This window comes from Molothrus aeneus, chromosome 3 (assembly GCF_037042795.1).
Source record: "Molothrus aeneus isolate 106 chromosome 3, BPBGC_Maene_1.0, whole genome shotgun sequence".
In the NCBI taxonomy this organism is placed as follows: domain Eukaryota; kingdom Metazoa; phylum Chordata; class Aves; order Passeriformes; family Icteridae; genus Molothrus; species Molothrus aeneus.
The window spans coordinates 92083709-92099875 of record NC_089648.1 but is presented as its reverse complement, the minus strand read 5'-3'; the positions used below and the strand labels follow the sequence as shown (position 1 = coordinate 92099875).

General features: G+C 40.9%; 1 protein-coding gene and 1 long non-coding RNA gene across 2 annotated transcripts in view; one reads left to right on the top strand and one right to left on the bottom strand.

Moving 5' to 3' along the window:
* PHIP (pleckstrin homology domain interacting protein) overlaps positions 1–902 on the bottom strand; it is a 108588-nt gene extending 107686 nt beyond the window's left edge. Inside the window, exons 1-4 of the mRNA XM_066547397.1 lie at positions 823–902; positions 655–713; positions 437–466; positions 219–278 (exon numbers count right to left, since the gene is read on the bottom strand). Coding sequence (XP_066403494.1) covers positions 219–278; positions 437–466; positions 655–713; positions 823–868 — 195 coding nt within the window. The 5' untranslated portion in view covers positions 869–902. The remainder of the gene's footprint in view (positions 1–218; positions 279–436; positions 467–654; positions 714–822) is intronic.
* A 599-nt stretch (positions 903–1501) lies between these two features.
* Positions 1502–3281, top strand: LOC136554104 (uncharacterized). The gene is made up of 2 exons (XR_010783282.1): positions 1502–1747; positions 2103–3281. It is a non-coding gene; the product is annotated as an uncharacterized lncRNA (long non-coding RNA).
* The last annotated feature ends 12886 nt before the right edge of the window (positions 3282–16167 follow it).

The window sequence follows — 16167 nt, the reverse complement described above, 5'->3', positions numbered from 1 at the left end:
GGACAGAGGCTGTCAGAAATAAACTAAAATTAAAAAAAAAAATCCAAAGTTTTGTTGCTTTTTTTTTTCCTAAGTTGGTGCCTTTTTTTTTTTTTTTTTTTTTTTTTTGCGGGAAATTCAATTTTTTCACCGGGCTGTTCAGGGAGAGTGAGGGAGGGGGAAAAACAACTTTGCCCGCCGCAGCGCTCTCTCCTGTTACCAGCGCCTGCTCCTCTTACCAGGTTCTCGTAGCTCCGGGGATGCTCCTTGCCCGTCCAGTCCGTGCGCTTGGGCAGCAGCTGAGGGAGGGAAGAGAGGGCGCCCCGTGAGCGGCTCCCCCCGCCCCCGAGGAGCCCCCCGGCAGCGCCCGGGATGGGGCGGGGGAAGCGGGAGAGCGAGGGAAGGGGGAGGGAGGCCGCAGGCGGGGCGAGTGCCGGGTGCACGGCGCCGCTCTTACCTCTTTCTCCGCCACTTCTCGGATCAGGACCTGCAGCAACAACAAAAGCGAGGCGTGAGAAAAGGTTTCAAAAAGAGAGAAAAAGGGAGAAGGACGACGAAGCGGCCAGCGCGCCGCCCGATCAGCCGCCCTGCCCGGCCGCCCCCTCCCCACCAGGCCCGGCGGCGCTATCCATCCATCCATCCATCCAGCCATCCATCCATCCCTCCATCCCCTACCTGAGCCGCTTGCTGGCATGGTCCGTCCTCCAAAAAGCGAGCGATGAGGAAGTAGAGCTCTGCGGAGAGAGGACAGGCCGTCAGGGCTGGAGCTCGCCTCTTTCCCGCGGGCTTCCCTTTCTTCCCCCTGCCCGCCGCCCCTCTCCGGATCCCCCGGCCACCACTCACCCGCTCGCAGCTCCGCCGTGTGCCGGCTGCCGCCGTCCCCGGACATGGCGAGGCGAAAACCGGGGAGGGGAGGGGGGGAAAGGGGGAGAAGGGGGGTTGCCCGGGCCGCGCTCCCGCGGCAGCGTCGGGTCCCAGCGAAATGCGCCCGCCCGGTCGCTGTCACTGCTCGTTCACCGGGGAGAGTCTCGGCTCCACCATTCAACCCACGGGCAGCAGCAGCAGCAGCAGGAGGAGGAGGAAACAACAACTCGCAGCCGCCCGCCGCCAACGCCGCCGCCGTCGCCAGCCAGCCAGCGCGAGCGAGCGCGATCCCTCCGCCAGGAGAAAGAGTCCCCTCCTCCTCCGCGCCCCCTCCTCAGCCCCCACGGCCCCGCGCGCCGCCCCTTCCCCCCGCGCCCCCCCGAGTCCCTGGCGCTGCCTGGCGGGGGCGGCCAGGCAGGGCAGGGAGGGGGGAGCCGGACTCTCCTGACCCCGGCTACCACCCCGCTGCCGCGGGGGCCCCCAGCGCTGTCCGGCGCTGGAGGGGAGAGAGGGGCGAGCGCTACGCGTTTATTAGCGGGGAGGCGGGCGGGCTGTGGCAGAAGATGTCGGCGGGGTGGGCGGGAAGGCGGCGGGCGGGCGGCTGAAAGGCGCTTTCTCTGCGCGGTGCCGGCGCGCGGAGGGATACGACGCACGGGGAGGAGGGGCTGCGGCGGCAGCGGTGGGGCCGCGGCGACTCGCGGCGGCGTCGGCGCTGGAAGTTCCCGAGTTCCAGCGCCGCAAGAATGGGAAGCGAGCGAAGCCAAAATGCCCCCGGGGAGCGCGGCCCCGCTGGGGAGGCCCGGCATTTCCACACCCCCGGCTCACGGCTCCCCCTGTGCCCAGCCCGCTCCCTCGGAGCCAGCCAGGGACCTCGGGGCGCTGCCAGGGGCTTTGGCATCTGCGCGTAAGTGCCACAGTGTCACGCGTTGTTGGTTCTTATTCTTGCAACATCGCGCCCGGGTTCCTGCCGTGGGTCTGCGGCGAGGGGAAATCCCAGCAAGCCCCCAGCAGCCAGAAACTCGCCTTTCTCCCTTTCTCCCTTGTTCGGCGGGGCTGCCCAGGCGGCTCCGCCTGGGGGTTGAAGGGCTCGCAGGGCGCTCGCTTTGAGAATTTCCCTTAAAAAAAAAAAAACAAAACCAAAACAACGAAACAAAAACCAAAACAAGCAAACAAACCCCGACAGCTGATAACTATTCTATTCATTGCTCTTGCCGCCAAGCAGATCAGACATGCGGGACTGACGAATTTCTGCCTTCCAGGAGCGGTAGGCAAGAGGAGCAATGTTGTCAACGCGAGCACCAGCGAGGGATGGTGATGCCTGCACCCTATGGCTGAACTGGAGGTAAATCACTAGCGGATCGATAACCTACCGAAGGTTCCTGAAAGGCTGCAACATTGTACGGAGCCCGGTTAGCAGTTAAATAATTTCTTTATTTAATGTTTGCTACTTTGAGGATACTGAATAAAACCTTCCGGTTTGTGCTGTAACTGTTTCTTTACTGCTTACAGTTAAAAGAAAATAAAAACAAAACCAGTGTTCGCTGATAATTAGCTTTTTTTAAAAAATCCATATCTGATGAGGGATTTAAAGGAGCATGATTCGTTGTCTTTATGTTTTGCAACACGTCTGTGCTTTATCTCGTCGAGCTTGGGCCTTGCAAGAACGAATGTGTTTGTGGACAATAAGAATGAATTTAGCAGGGATCAATGTAAACAGGGCAAGCTGTAATTTTTAAACATTTCTTTAGCTTCAGTTTTTAACTGATGCAACTTGTGAAGCAAAGACAAAAGTATATTTGAAATTGTACAGAAACTAGACAAAGAACTATTTTTTTCCTGTACATAAAGCCCCCTGAAATTCTCGACTATCTAACTTTCAACAAAATTAAATTTGAACAACATTTCTGTACAGACGAGGGTAACCTGCATTGAGCATTTTTATACGTGTTTCCAAGGCCTGCAAGCTCACTGTATGAGCTCGAGCTTTGTGCTTGATATGGTGAGAAAGCTTCACTGCAATCACCCTTCTGCTTTATTGAAGAAATGTTACCCTGAAAGGTTAAAGAAGGGAGACTAAAACATCACTATTACAAAAACTATATTTATATAGTGGATGTCTAGATGCTGTGCATTTTTTATATGCAATTATTACATGTCCTTAAAAATCATTAAAATCCTAATCTAGAATTTTTATCATTAAGGTAAATTATTTTGTAGCATTTTTTTTAATTAAAACAAAAGCAAGACTGTATGTACTAGATTTGATCACTGTATCTATAGCTATGATCACTATATATTTTTAAATGCACATGTATCTCCCTTTCCCCAGATTTGTTACAATAACCACTCTGTTTCAGCTTCATTTTAAATCCATGCTTCAAATAATTGAAAAGGAAATTAAATCATATTTAATGTCTAATAAAGATTTTAAAAATAAAGTGACTTGAATCTTTTCTTAGCAATGTGAAATGTGTATTGTAATATCTTTCATAGGTGATTCTCACAACAAAGGGCTACATGAATAATGTGATTAACATTTTAATTTCCCTTGATGTTTACATAAAAGAAAGTATACTGGCGTATGACATCACTGAAACTGTAAACCAAGTAATAGAAAAATTTTAACAGTTAAGGAGTCTGAAAGTACAGGAAAACCTCTCCTAGATATATTGACCCTCCTTGTTCTTTTGGCAACTCATAACTTTTCCTGTTGCAGTTCAAAATACAGCCTACAGAATCAAAAACTTCTTGGTGTTTTGACAACAAAATAAGGATTGTGTCTTTTATTTAATTTTTTTTTGATCATCAAGCAAAATGAAATCATAGTCCCAGACTTGAGCTTGAGCACTGCAGTACTACAAGTAATATTTAATAAATAGCTTTTACAAACGTACATTCCACTTTCTTTTTACAGATTAGATCTGGTGGGATTTTTATGTGCATGTGTGGCACAACATGAAAGTCACAAAGAGAAAATGCCTAATTATTATTGCTTGGTGATACACGTTAGATTGAATTCCTGTAGCAGTAACAAATATTCCATTCATTTCTCAGAGATATTTTTTAAGGTTTTTTTTTATTCTTTCAGTTAAGATATTTTTGTAATGCACACAAGTGAAGAAAAATATAATCTCTGAATTTTTACTATCTTTATTGTTTTGCTTTCTAATAATCCCTTTTCTTTCATGCCATCTTTTCACCTTACATTATTCTAAAATAAAATACATCAGTCCTGCTTTATCAGCAAGATTCAATGTTTTCAGGAGAAATTATTCTGAAAGATTTTCATTAAAAAAATAGTAATGGAATTATTTCATTTTGTGACTTTCAAATGGTAATATTCGCACACAATTACTAAATTAATTTTACAAAAAAAAAAAGTTTCATCGATTTTTCCTGTTGCTGTAGATTTTACACATCAGCAATTCTAAGCAATGGACTGATCCCAAGAGTTGCTGGTATGGGATGTCTCTTATTACCCTAACCTGGCCTTTTTTTTTTTCTTCCATCCTCATCTTCCCCCTTAAAAAGTGCTGTAAGCTCTATAAGTATCCAAGTACAGATATATTATAATTTTCTTGAATTACTGGTTACCTTTGACAGATAAGAATGTAGTATATTTGGTTTCTTCTTGAATTTTCTGGTATCTTTCTGCACTTTTAGGATTAGTTGGTTGAGGGGTTTGGGGTTAGGTTTTTTGTTTGTTTTTTTACTGATATATTTTAGCCAGGGTTTTTTTGTGTCAGTATGATTTTATACCTTGTGCCCAGAAAGTACATTTTTTGGACCCTCGTAGTGGCAGTATTTGACATGAAAAGCCTTTCTGTTTCTTTTGAAATTTGCTCTTCTCCTTTTCTCTACAGACAAAGGAAAGTATTTAGGGTTTGTAGATTGTCAAGCTGAACAATGTAGCTAAATATTTGAAGCATGATATTGGCAGGGGGTGGCTGAGAGCAACATAAAGCAGTAACTAAGTTTTCCTCGGGTTTGGATGGTTGGTTGGTTACTTGAACAGGGTTTTTTTGGTGAGTTTTTTCCACCTCAAATGAGAATTATCACCACTAGTTGCTTGTTGATTCTTACTCTTGAAACCAACCATAAACTTTACAAGGGCAAGACGTGTGTGATGAGTGCTTGTGAGGCCAGGAACTTTTTTTATTATTATCATTTGTGTTAACTTCATGCAGAAAGAGCCACACGTGCTAAATTACCATACTACTATGAGCAAATTCCTTCTGTAGTTTCAAACAATTACTTGGAGCTTAACTAAGTAGCTTCACATCAAAATTCATTTAAATACTCTCTTGGTCATGCTTCATGCCAAGAATACGTTTTATCTTTTCTGCACCCGGCATCAGTAACCTACCTGAACTTTCTACTATGAAGTTTCTAATAGAGTGCTTAGCTGCTTTGTATTCTACCCTTATCAGATATTAAATAGTGAACTGTATGCTTCTATTTTTTACTTTATTTCCCATTTCAGTGTGCCCTTTACCACAGAACGTGCATGTCTTCCCACTCCACTATTTTTGAAAATATTTCCTATTACTCCTGTTTGCTTCTCCTCAATGGCCAAGAGGAGCTTAGAATTAGGCACCTGTATTATCCAAACCACCAGCAGCACTGACAAATTAACATTTTTTTAAAAGCACACAAATAGATTAGCCTTCGAAAATGTTCTCTATCAATTCTGTGTAAAAACAGATAATTAGCTGCAAATCTACTATCAGGCTTTTAAAAGTAGATCTGTATGTCATTTATATTTTGAGCAGTAAATGAGCCCTTGTTGGAGTTCATCCAATGAACCTAAAAAACTGTTGTTTTTTATGCTGTTACCTAAATAAATATGAATTGCACCAGCCTTGAAATTCTTTCAGTTTCATTGTTATATCTTTGAGTACAAAACCTTCCCTTACAAAGAGAAACTAAGAATAAGGCCTATATTATTCCTACTGAATAGAGGAATTCTACTGGGTTCATGCTGGGGATTTTGTTTGGGTTTGTTTTGTTTTAAAATAAATTTATTTGTGTTCCTGTATTTTGTAAAAGTCTTTCAATTAAATTTCCTGGATCTGTTTGACATTTCAACTTTCTATGCTGAATCCATTCCCTAATTATCCAGAGGATATTGAGAAAATTATTAAAATGCTGTATTTAATTGTTTACTATTGGGCTTTTCTTCACAGAGACTCTTGGATATTTGCCATGTCTATTTTCATGTCTATTTGATGTCTCCAAAGTTTTCTTAGTCTTCTAAGGATTATGTAGAAGTTTTTTTAAGGGAAGCATTGAAAAAAAATAATACACAGGGTATATTTTAGAGGAGAGCTATTCCATAATGAAAATAGGAATTATGTTGCTTTGTATATTGACAATTATTTGTTTAGATTATTCTACAAAAATTTTGAAAATGTTTGCTGTTACTTCACTTTGTAGTAAAGTGTTCTAATATGCTAAGGCAATTTTTGTTGAGCAGAAGATTTTTCAAATAACGTGTATCATTCATTTGTTTCAATGGTTTCATATTAGTTTTCTGAGTCTGACTTACTTGAGGTGTTAAATAACAAATTTTATTTAAACTGGTAAATTATAAAGTTTGTTAAGGCACAATTTAATAGTGGCCTTTAGCTACTGTTTGTCTTTCTATTTCTCTAAATGAAAATTTAGATTTCTGTTTAACCAAGTTTGAGGGTCATTTCCAATTAGGGGTATGGATTTGATGTTTTCATTTACTGTAGTAGCCTGTTAAAAATGCAACTTTTAAAAATACAGATGAGAGGTTATTTGCCTGATTTTTCAAAATGATGCTGGCTATCATTAGCTTTCATATAGACTTGGAATTGCTCTGAGTTAATACAAAAGACAGTTAAAGATTTACATCTATGTAATAACTTAAGGGATTCTGTGATATTGTTATCAGACATACAGTCTGATAAACTTGCTAATATGCAATTTAGATAAAAGTAGAGGAGGCCGTAAGAAATGTCACTGAGATCTACCCAGGGAAGATATGAGCAGAACAATGTAGGTATAATTTCATGATGTTACATTCAAAATAGTCTACTGAAGAAATTATATGAGTCATTCATGCTCCTTATGGGCTCCAAATCAATATAAGAGGGAGAAAAAAACCCTCTATTTGATAGCCAGTAGTAAATCCTTTTAAAAGACCGTTCTATTTATTACATATTCAACATTTAGAATATGGTAATTTTTTTTTCTAGAACTCAAATATGAAGCCAGTGAAACAAAACAAGAATGCATCTTCTGTCGTAATACTGCATTAAGTTTTTCATCTTATCTCAAAAAATTAGAGTTCAGGAGAAAATTAGGATCAAGGAAAAATACTTGAGGAATAGGATTAAAGACCAAGGAAAAGGAATAAAATACATGGAGGAAGTAATATTCAATCAGTGCATACAAAATTTCTCTGTTTCAGAGAAGATAAAGCAACTCTAGGGTATAGTTCAAGAATTGAAATGCTTGAAAGATTTCAAATTAAGAACTATGTTTTTCCTCATAACAAAATACAACCATTCGGGCTTCGCTTTTGCCTCAGAAGTCTCAATGGCAAGGATTTTAGCAGTCTTTAGAAGAACTGATACTTCTACAGGTAAGAACAGCCAGTGATAAACAGATACATAATTTTAAAGCTCGTTAGTCTGATCCAACACAGCCTTGCTCTGTTGCCAGCCTAAAGACCATCCTTAGTTTTTCCCAAGTGCTTCCTTCTAATGTTGTTTTAGTTTAGACCAACCTAGTATTTTTATTTCAGTGCAATTGAAATATCTACTTTCCCCAAAACAGCAATGATGTAGAGTGAGTAGTACCAATATTTGCACTTACAGTAAAAATTCAGGGCTGTTAGCATTGAGCCATTTGGCTGACAGTGCCTACTTTGTGTAGCATATGTGATTTGTCAGTCATCCATGAAATAGGCATCACTGAGATTCCGATCTCCATTTATTGTTCAGTCTTCTGAGAAAATACTGGTCTGCTGATCCAGATTTCTCAACATTTTGTATTCTTGTATAGCATCTACTTGGTGCCTTGAAAGGATAATTTTATATTTTCAGTTTGCCCAGCTCTGGTGAGCTGCATAGGCATGGTGTACTAATTGAGATACAAATTGTGTAAGATAACTGCTGATTTAAAGTAATTGAACCAAGCTCTTGATTTTACAGGTTGTGGAGTACCAGTGCTTCACTAGAAGTGTGATCAGACAGCAAATGATCCCTGCATATACGTGACACTGGTTGCATTTTTTGTTTGCTTCCTTGTTTTTAACCTAATACTAATGTAAGATGAAGACTGGCACACGTGACTCTCTTTTCCCAGGTGAGGCCCTACCACAAGATTAAAAGATTGTGATCATTCTAGATGGACTAATCGGTAGTTTTCTCATGCAGAGTGGAGCAGCTTTCTTAACAGAGATTAAGAGGAAGCCTCTCTTGAGGATATTTTCCCAAGTGGCTAGCTCAGTCTGTTCTGAGGTACAAAAAAAATACTGATTTCTCTTCCCTGGAAGAATTTGAACTGAAGTAGGATCCTCCTGCACACAAGAGTAAATTAAAACTGCACAACCCCTTCTTTGGTTAGGACCTAGTTTGGTAAGCATGCTCAGAAAATGATCCATGAATAGGGTGTACAAACAAGACAAGCAGAGATTTGTGGATCATGAGCTAGCTGGAACAGGCAGTGCTGGGCAAACTAAGAGGTTTTTTAGACACTCAGAAACTCACTGTTGTAAAATGATGTATCTATATTTTGATTGGTAAAATAATGGAAATATTATTTTATAGTTAGTGTCATGCACATTCTCATCTCATCACTGATGGGTGTTCTTGCAATAAGCTCTCGAGCACAAGCCTAGTGCTTGTTTCCACACATGTGAATTTTTTTTCAAAATCTAACTTCCAAGATTGAATAAAAAAGGAATTGAACTTGATCTTTTAGCATCAAATTTGACTACTAATAATTACCTCTTGACAGACCCTTATAAATAAAGCATCAAATAACACTAAAAGTCAATCAGCTAATGTAAAGAAACACATCTTATGGAAACTAGATTGAAGAAATACATAGGAATTTATTTTTAATATAGTTGTTATAATAAAATGATGTCTATTTAGTCCATGTATCAATTTGTTTGTATATATGTCTGAAAGTGCTTTCCTCAGACCTTGCATAGCAGGGTTTAACAAATTGCCAGACTTGGTGCATCCCAGATTTCACCACATTAAGTGTACCTCTGAATTGTGTTGTTCCCATGTACTCCAAACCCTGATTTTTCAGTTGAAATTTTTCAGCAGCCAGCATACTTACATTTTTCTCTTCCCCCAGGAGAGTGGTGTGTATGCCTTTGAGTTCATTTACTGATAGATAATTCTAATAGCATAGGACTCCGTAAGAGGACAGGTCATGACATATTTGCAGATGACAAAATTTCAAATTCCAGTACACAGAAGGTAAGGTGTTCTTGCTGCTGAATTCCTCAGTTTTGAATTTTACCCATACTAGTAATCTGAAGAGCACTACTGCCCACTCAGTTTCTGGCCAGTTGCTCATGCTAGTGGCCATATCCATATTACTGGGCTCTTTCAATCTCCAAAACAGGACAGCTGCATCTGCATTGTCAGCTGGGCCTGAGCTACCCCCTGAGCCATGCCAAGGGAGGCCTGGGGAAATGCTGCTTGTCCTGGACCTAGTGCAGGGACTCTGCTGTCAACAATTTAACAGTGTCAGCTCTGGGCTTCAAGTCTGCAGCTCTGTGCCCTGGCACCTTTTGGTTTGCTAGCATAGACACAGCTTTTGCAACAAACAAAACTGAAGCTGCCATTGTGCTTTACGTCTGAAACTGAGATATCTTATAGTAAGGTATAGTCTGTAAAACAAGGAATACATTCCACAACAATGTCCTTTTCTAAGAAGTTCTAGAGGCAGAGATAAATCCCAAATAGTTTGTGACAAACCCTAAGACAGCTCAGTTCACTTTTGCTCAGCCTCCAAATTATTTGAGTCTTTATTCTGTCCACTAAATAATGAGAAAATACTGAAATGCTTAAAATGATAATAAAAGCTTCTCAGGGCCACACTAAAGATCCTTGAAGGAAGAGTTGATGTGGAAAATAAAACAGAAAATACAATGTCTCAAACTGATGAGAGTTGAAAGAAAACAATATAACATTACAAGAAGGTAAACAAATTAACATCTGTCAGAGAGATTCACAGTATATCTCAATTATTGCTACAGTGTTCTGACCTGATAACTACCTACAGTTTGTGGTAGTCAAGCACTGGCTGCAGTGGCTCCCAACAAATCTATTTAAAGGTGCTTGAGAGATGTCACAAAGGTGTCACAAATCTTACATCTTAGAATCACAGAATATCTTGAGTTGGAAGGGACCAGCAAGGACCATCAAAATCCAACTCCTGGTGCTGCATAGGTCCGCCTCAAATATCTCATCATGCGCCCAAGGGCACTGTCCAAACATTCCTTGAACTCTGTCCGGCTTGGTGCTGTGACCACTTTCCTGGGGAGCCCATTCTAATGCCTAAACACCCTCTGGGTGAAAAATTTTTTTCCTATCATCCAACCTAAACTTTCCCTGATACAACTCAGGCCATTCCCTTGGATCCTGTCACTGTCACCACAGAGCAGAGATCAGTGCCTGCCCCTCCTCTTCCCCTCACAAGGAAGCTGTAACTGCAGTGAGGTCTCCCCTCAGTCTCCTCCAGGCTGAACAGACCCAGTGCCCCCAGCTGCTCCTCACACAGCTTCCCCTCAAGGCCCTTCCCCATCTTTGTTGCCCTCCTTAGACACTCTCTAATAGTTTAATGTCTTTCTGACATTGTGGTGCCCAGAACTGCCCCCAGCACTCGAGGTGAGGCTGCCCCAGTGCAGAGCAGAGCAGGACAATCCCCTCCCTTGCCCAGCTGGTGATGCTGTGCCTGATACCCCCAGGACAGGGTTGGCTCTCCTGGTTGTCAGGGCACTGCTGGCTCATGTTCAACTTGCCATCGATCAGGACGCCCAGGTCCCTTTACGTGGTGATGCTTTCCAGCATCTCATTCCAGTCTGTCTGTACATTCAGGGCTGCCCATCCCAGGTGCAGATCCAGCACTTGCCTTTGTTAAACTTCATACAGTTGGGTGATTGCCCAGTCCTCTAATTTGTCAAAGACTTTGTCAGACCTTACTGGGAACAGGAAGACTGGTGCATGGAAAGCACTGAAAAGAATCCTCAGTGTTTGGCCATAAAGCTTCTTTCCAATGGCTTGTTATCTGGTGTAAATATGACTATGAGGGGGAAGGTGGAACACCCCTTTTTGAAAGAAGCAATATATAACTGAGTCCTTTATTCGTGGCCCAACAGTAATATAACCTGCTAAACATGCCAGATGCACTGTTATTAAGAGATATATGATACCAAATGCTTTGTCTAATTGCTTGATGAATAAAATGACAGCCAGTATTTTCCATGCTTGGTATAAGCCAAGTCTATTGTTGTAAGTAATTAACTGGTCATTGAATTTTGTAAGAATGCTATATTTGTGCTGCTGGCTTCTTTCTGTGTATTACATAATGTATTGTAGGATCTATAAACCTAAAACACCACCCCACCATTAAAGGATAAATCCAATGCTAATGCTGAAGCATTTGTCAGATGAGGAGCATTATTATTGTTTTCACTTAAAGGAGACAGTATTTAAAAAATAAGTTAGGACACCCCTGTGATCATTCAAGTGTGAATGGGACAGTGACTCAACAGAGCCAAACACAAGTGCTCGATCATCAGTTGCTTACAACCTGTATGGCAGTGATTCACCTTGCAGTTTCATAATTGATGGTGACATCTATTTGGAAATAGTTTTTTTTTTTTTGTTGCTGTTTTTTTGGGATATCTTCACAATTATATTCAACTGCTACTATAATTGGCACTTGCAACTCAGTATTTAAAACCAATTTCATACACTTCCCATAGTCCTAACAGCAAGAGTAATAGCAGAGCGTTAGCCATCTCTTGTTATTAATTCCTGTGAACATTATCCACATTCACTATTTTTGAATAACTATTGTCAACTTTCTGATTCATCATAGTCATATAAGACAACCAGCTGCCAAAAATGTCACCACCAAATCTATCCTTATGCAACTATTTGGCAACGTGCCTTTTCTGTGCTACTCTGCATCAGAACAACCTGCACCAGTCCCATTGTTCCCTTTGATGAACTACCACTGTACACACCTTGTGAATCCAAGGCCCTCACCTCCCCTCTGCTGCTGAGGCCAAGCAACCCTCATTTTGAGTATGACCACTATAAGGAAGTCTCAAAACAGTAGTACAGGTGCTATGCTCACCTGGCCTTCCCCTGGCTCTCTCTCTTCCATCTCACCTCAAAGTCCGGTATCTATTGTCACTGAGGTAGAGAGCAGACTCCCCAGTAGCCTCTTGATGCTCAGATTTACCATATTTTTAAACCTTTACTCACCTAGTTCCCTTGAGGGTAAAGAAGGCAAAGCTTCCTGAAAGACTCCAGAAGTTCATCAACACAACCAGTAGTTATCCTGCAGGTGGAGATTTGGCACCAAAACACAAATGATACTTAAGTGCAATAATGCCTTCAAGGAAGTAGGAAAAAAAAAAACCCCTACAATTACAAGCTTTACCAGGAATGTATCCCAGAGGGAACAAAATAAAAGCACTGTGCCCTCAGTAACTGGATTGTTGATAAAGGACCCGAGGGGAAAAAGTAAATCTAGTGACATTCAAGGCTTGCTTGCACATGCAAAAAAATTTGCTTTTCTCTCTTACTCCTATTCCTAGAAAAATGTTTCTCCTATGTTGTGCAATATCTTCCTCCACACCCACCCACCCACCCAGATTACAGGATCAGACTACTTTCCCCCTCCTGCCCTTCCCAGCTCTGCCCCCTGCTCCCCACCCCCCCAGAGTGTCTTCCACAAAGCATCGCTGCTGTGCAATCACTGCTCCTGCACTCAGCCACCAGGAACTTTCTTCCAAGCTCATTCTGAGATGACCCCCAGCTGCTGCAGTAGCATCACTCCTCCCTCTTGTGAATAACATGCAGCCATCTGTAAGATGACAATGAACAGAATCACAGAAATTCACTACTGCTACTCCTTTCTTACTCAGTTATTCTAGATGCACCTGACATACATCACATGCTTTGTCTCCAATAATTATGAACCTCTTCAAGAGTTCACATCTTCCAACTTCTTACAGAATATGCCTGACATGTACATATATATGTATATGTGACATTAGAAACTAGGAAGGGTTTGGTTTTGTTTTTAGAAATTAGATTTATTATTACTATTCTAAAGAAAGCTTAGAATGGCCTTCCAGCTTTGTCTTACAATGGGGCAAAAGTTCTTGTTCTACAACCTTTATTTTGCAAGGAACTACAGTAACATTTTATAGCCATTTTAGAAATAGACTGAGGACTTTGACAAGATCACTCTTTCCAGTCACTGCATTGTCATCTTAAATTATATTGCTCTCCATTAAATTGTTCATTATTGGAAGATTCATATCAAACAGCTTAGTACCTGAAATTGTCCAGTATAAATTCAGTTTTTATGGGCTTCAAGTCTGAAATTTATTTCTGAATGAGAATGGAAACAGTGATAAAACAATTCCTACAAGTTATACTACCGTGACATAAATGCAGTACTAAAACTAAGCACAATGGCCTCACACAATCAGGTTTATTTTTTGAGCATGAATTTGAATTACTAGCTTTATCCTTATCTTAGCAGGTATGCAAATATGATTTTCCACTCATATTATGATTAGTATCAATAGACAAAGTTAAAACTTAGTGTTAGTTAAGTCAGTTTTCACCAGAACTCATTTATAGCCACTTCGAAGATGATTGTGAGGGTATTTTGCTGTATTAGTCAAACACCTGTTAGTCCCCATCATCACAAAGGGCATAATGTATCAAAACAGTTTATTTCTTACACTGTCCATTTTCTATGGGAAAACCATTGAACTATTTCATTCTGATCTCTAATAAATGCAGAACTGGACATCCTAGAAAGCAGTTGCTGGCAATTTGGCAAGCCAATTTGGCTATAGCTAGGCTTGATTAGTTTTAAAATAAAGCAAAAATATTAGAGAGAACAGGAGCAGAAAATTCTTGTTTTACCAAAAATAATAGCGCTGAATGTTCTAATGCCTCTCCTGACCACTATGTATGCAGCAATTTAACTAACAGTGAAAGTATTCTTCACATTTTCCTACAAATACAAGAAAGATAACAAACCTTGATCCAGGAGGGTGACAGAGTTCTTGCTACACTGGAGTTGCTTATAGACAGTCTCCTGTATATTTAGTGCTTTCATTCACATACAGAAGTTTACTGTCTTATTTAATATAAATGGACATTGTTGCCTAAATTATTGCTTTTCCCAATTCCACTAGAAATTTAACTTGCATGTTATTTATTCTTATAAGTGATCTTTATTTTCTTGCTAGTCCTTTTCTCTCTCCCTAGGTTTTTTTTTATTTTGCAGTTATGAACAGACCAAGTAACTCTCAAACTTTTAAGGGTTGAGCAAGATGCACCAAAACAACCTAATTTTCACTGCTGGTTAGCACAAGGGTTAATTTTCCATTCGGATTTCTGTTAATTGGTTGCATCTTATCTGCAGTTCAGAAAAAGCTGCCTTTGTCATTGAACAGACAAAATACCAAGTGTAACCTTGTGCTGACACATGCAGTTAGCCCAAGGTCAGTCAATGATAGGGCAATAGTGGAAAGTGACAACCAAGGGGAATTGTCTTGTTTCCGATACATTTGCTTCCTTTAAACTTAAAAAACTGTCTGTATATCTGTCATGGTTTAGGAATGGTCCTCCCCCCAATTCAGTGCCCCCACTGAGACTCTCCCAAGCCAGATGCCACTTGCTCACTCTCCTCAATTCCCCTTGTCCTTCCCACACCAGGGATGGAGTTGAAAATTGGAGGCACAAAAGGTTAAAATCACAGATTGAGATAAGAAGAGCTTACTGGAAACAGCGGTGAGATAAGAAAAGAACAGTAACAGCAACAATACTAATGCCAAAAGTGTACCCAGAGTGGGTGATTTACATACAAAATCATTTAGTTATCTCAGGCCTGAGATAACTAAACAGTGAGGGATGAATCCTAAGCCCACCACTGGAAAGGGACATGCTTCTCCTTGGAGGAGAAGAGTCCCTTCTCCCCAACCTGGGACCCTGGCCATGAGGTAAGATGGTATTGAGTAACATTTGGGTCTTGGACTTGCCCACACAGCTCCAGGCTCTGCCCCCTCACAACTACTGCAAAGAATTAACCCTGTCCTTGGCTGAAACTTAGACACCCTCACAATTTTTTTTTTTTAATGTACCTTGAATTACCCATGTGTTACATCCCACAAAGGACAAATACTGCTTTCAGGGATCCCTCCAAACCTTGTACTCAAGTGTGAAGTAGTCAGTCATTAAATACTGATGATACAAGTTTCCTTATGGCAGAGATGTGACACCTGGCACTTCCAACTGCTACTTAAAAACTGAAACACTTACATACTTCCTGGAGGTGCTCTGCAGATCACCACCTGCCCACGAAGACTTGCTACATATGTCTGAATGTGTGACCATTCTAATTTTAAAAAACATGTTCTAGGACTTGATACAGTGCCTTGAAGATTTCTCTGAGAATCTGACACTTAGAGAAAAAATATAGGTACGCATGACATTTACAAAGCACTTTTGAAAAATCAGAAATGTTAAGTGAATCAGCAGGGTAGTGTGTTTCACTGCACTTTAGCCAAGTGGATCTTTTGTTAAGTGCTTCCAATGGAATTCTGGCACTGAGCTGAATCTCCTAATGCGGCTGGGACAACAGAAGAATTTTGTGCCAAAATTACCAGGTCAAGGTATTGTGCAATTAGTTTAAGGACCCAACTTTTGCCCATCTTTTAACCGTTTATTAAAAGAGCTCTCCTTAAATAAGACTGTCCAGAGACGTGTCTTCTGATGCTCATGCCTAAGTTAAAGTCTAAGTAAAAAGGGTCATTTCAAGAGCTTCAAGTGTCTAGATAGGATTAGGCAATTAAACTCTTGATGATCCACACAAAATGATCAGAGTATATATACACACACAGAGGGACAAGAAACTCATAAATTGAAAAAATGCTTACACATAGCACTTTGATGATTCTGTGAAAGAGTTCAGATGGTTCAACTTCCCACAACCATAATTTCTAATAAATTTTCAACAAGGTCCATCAGAAAGCAAATCAGAAGTAATGTGCATGATTACCAAACACAT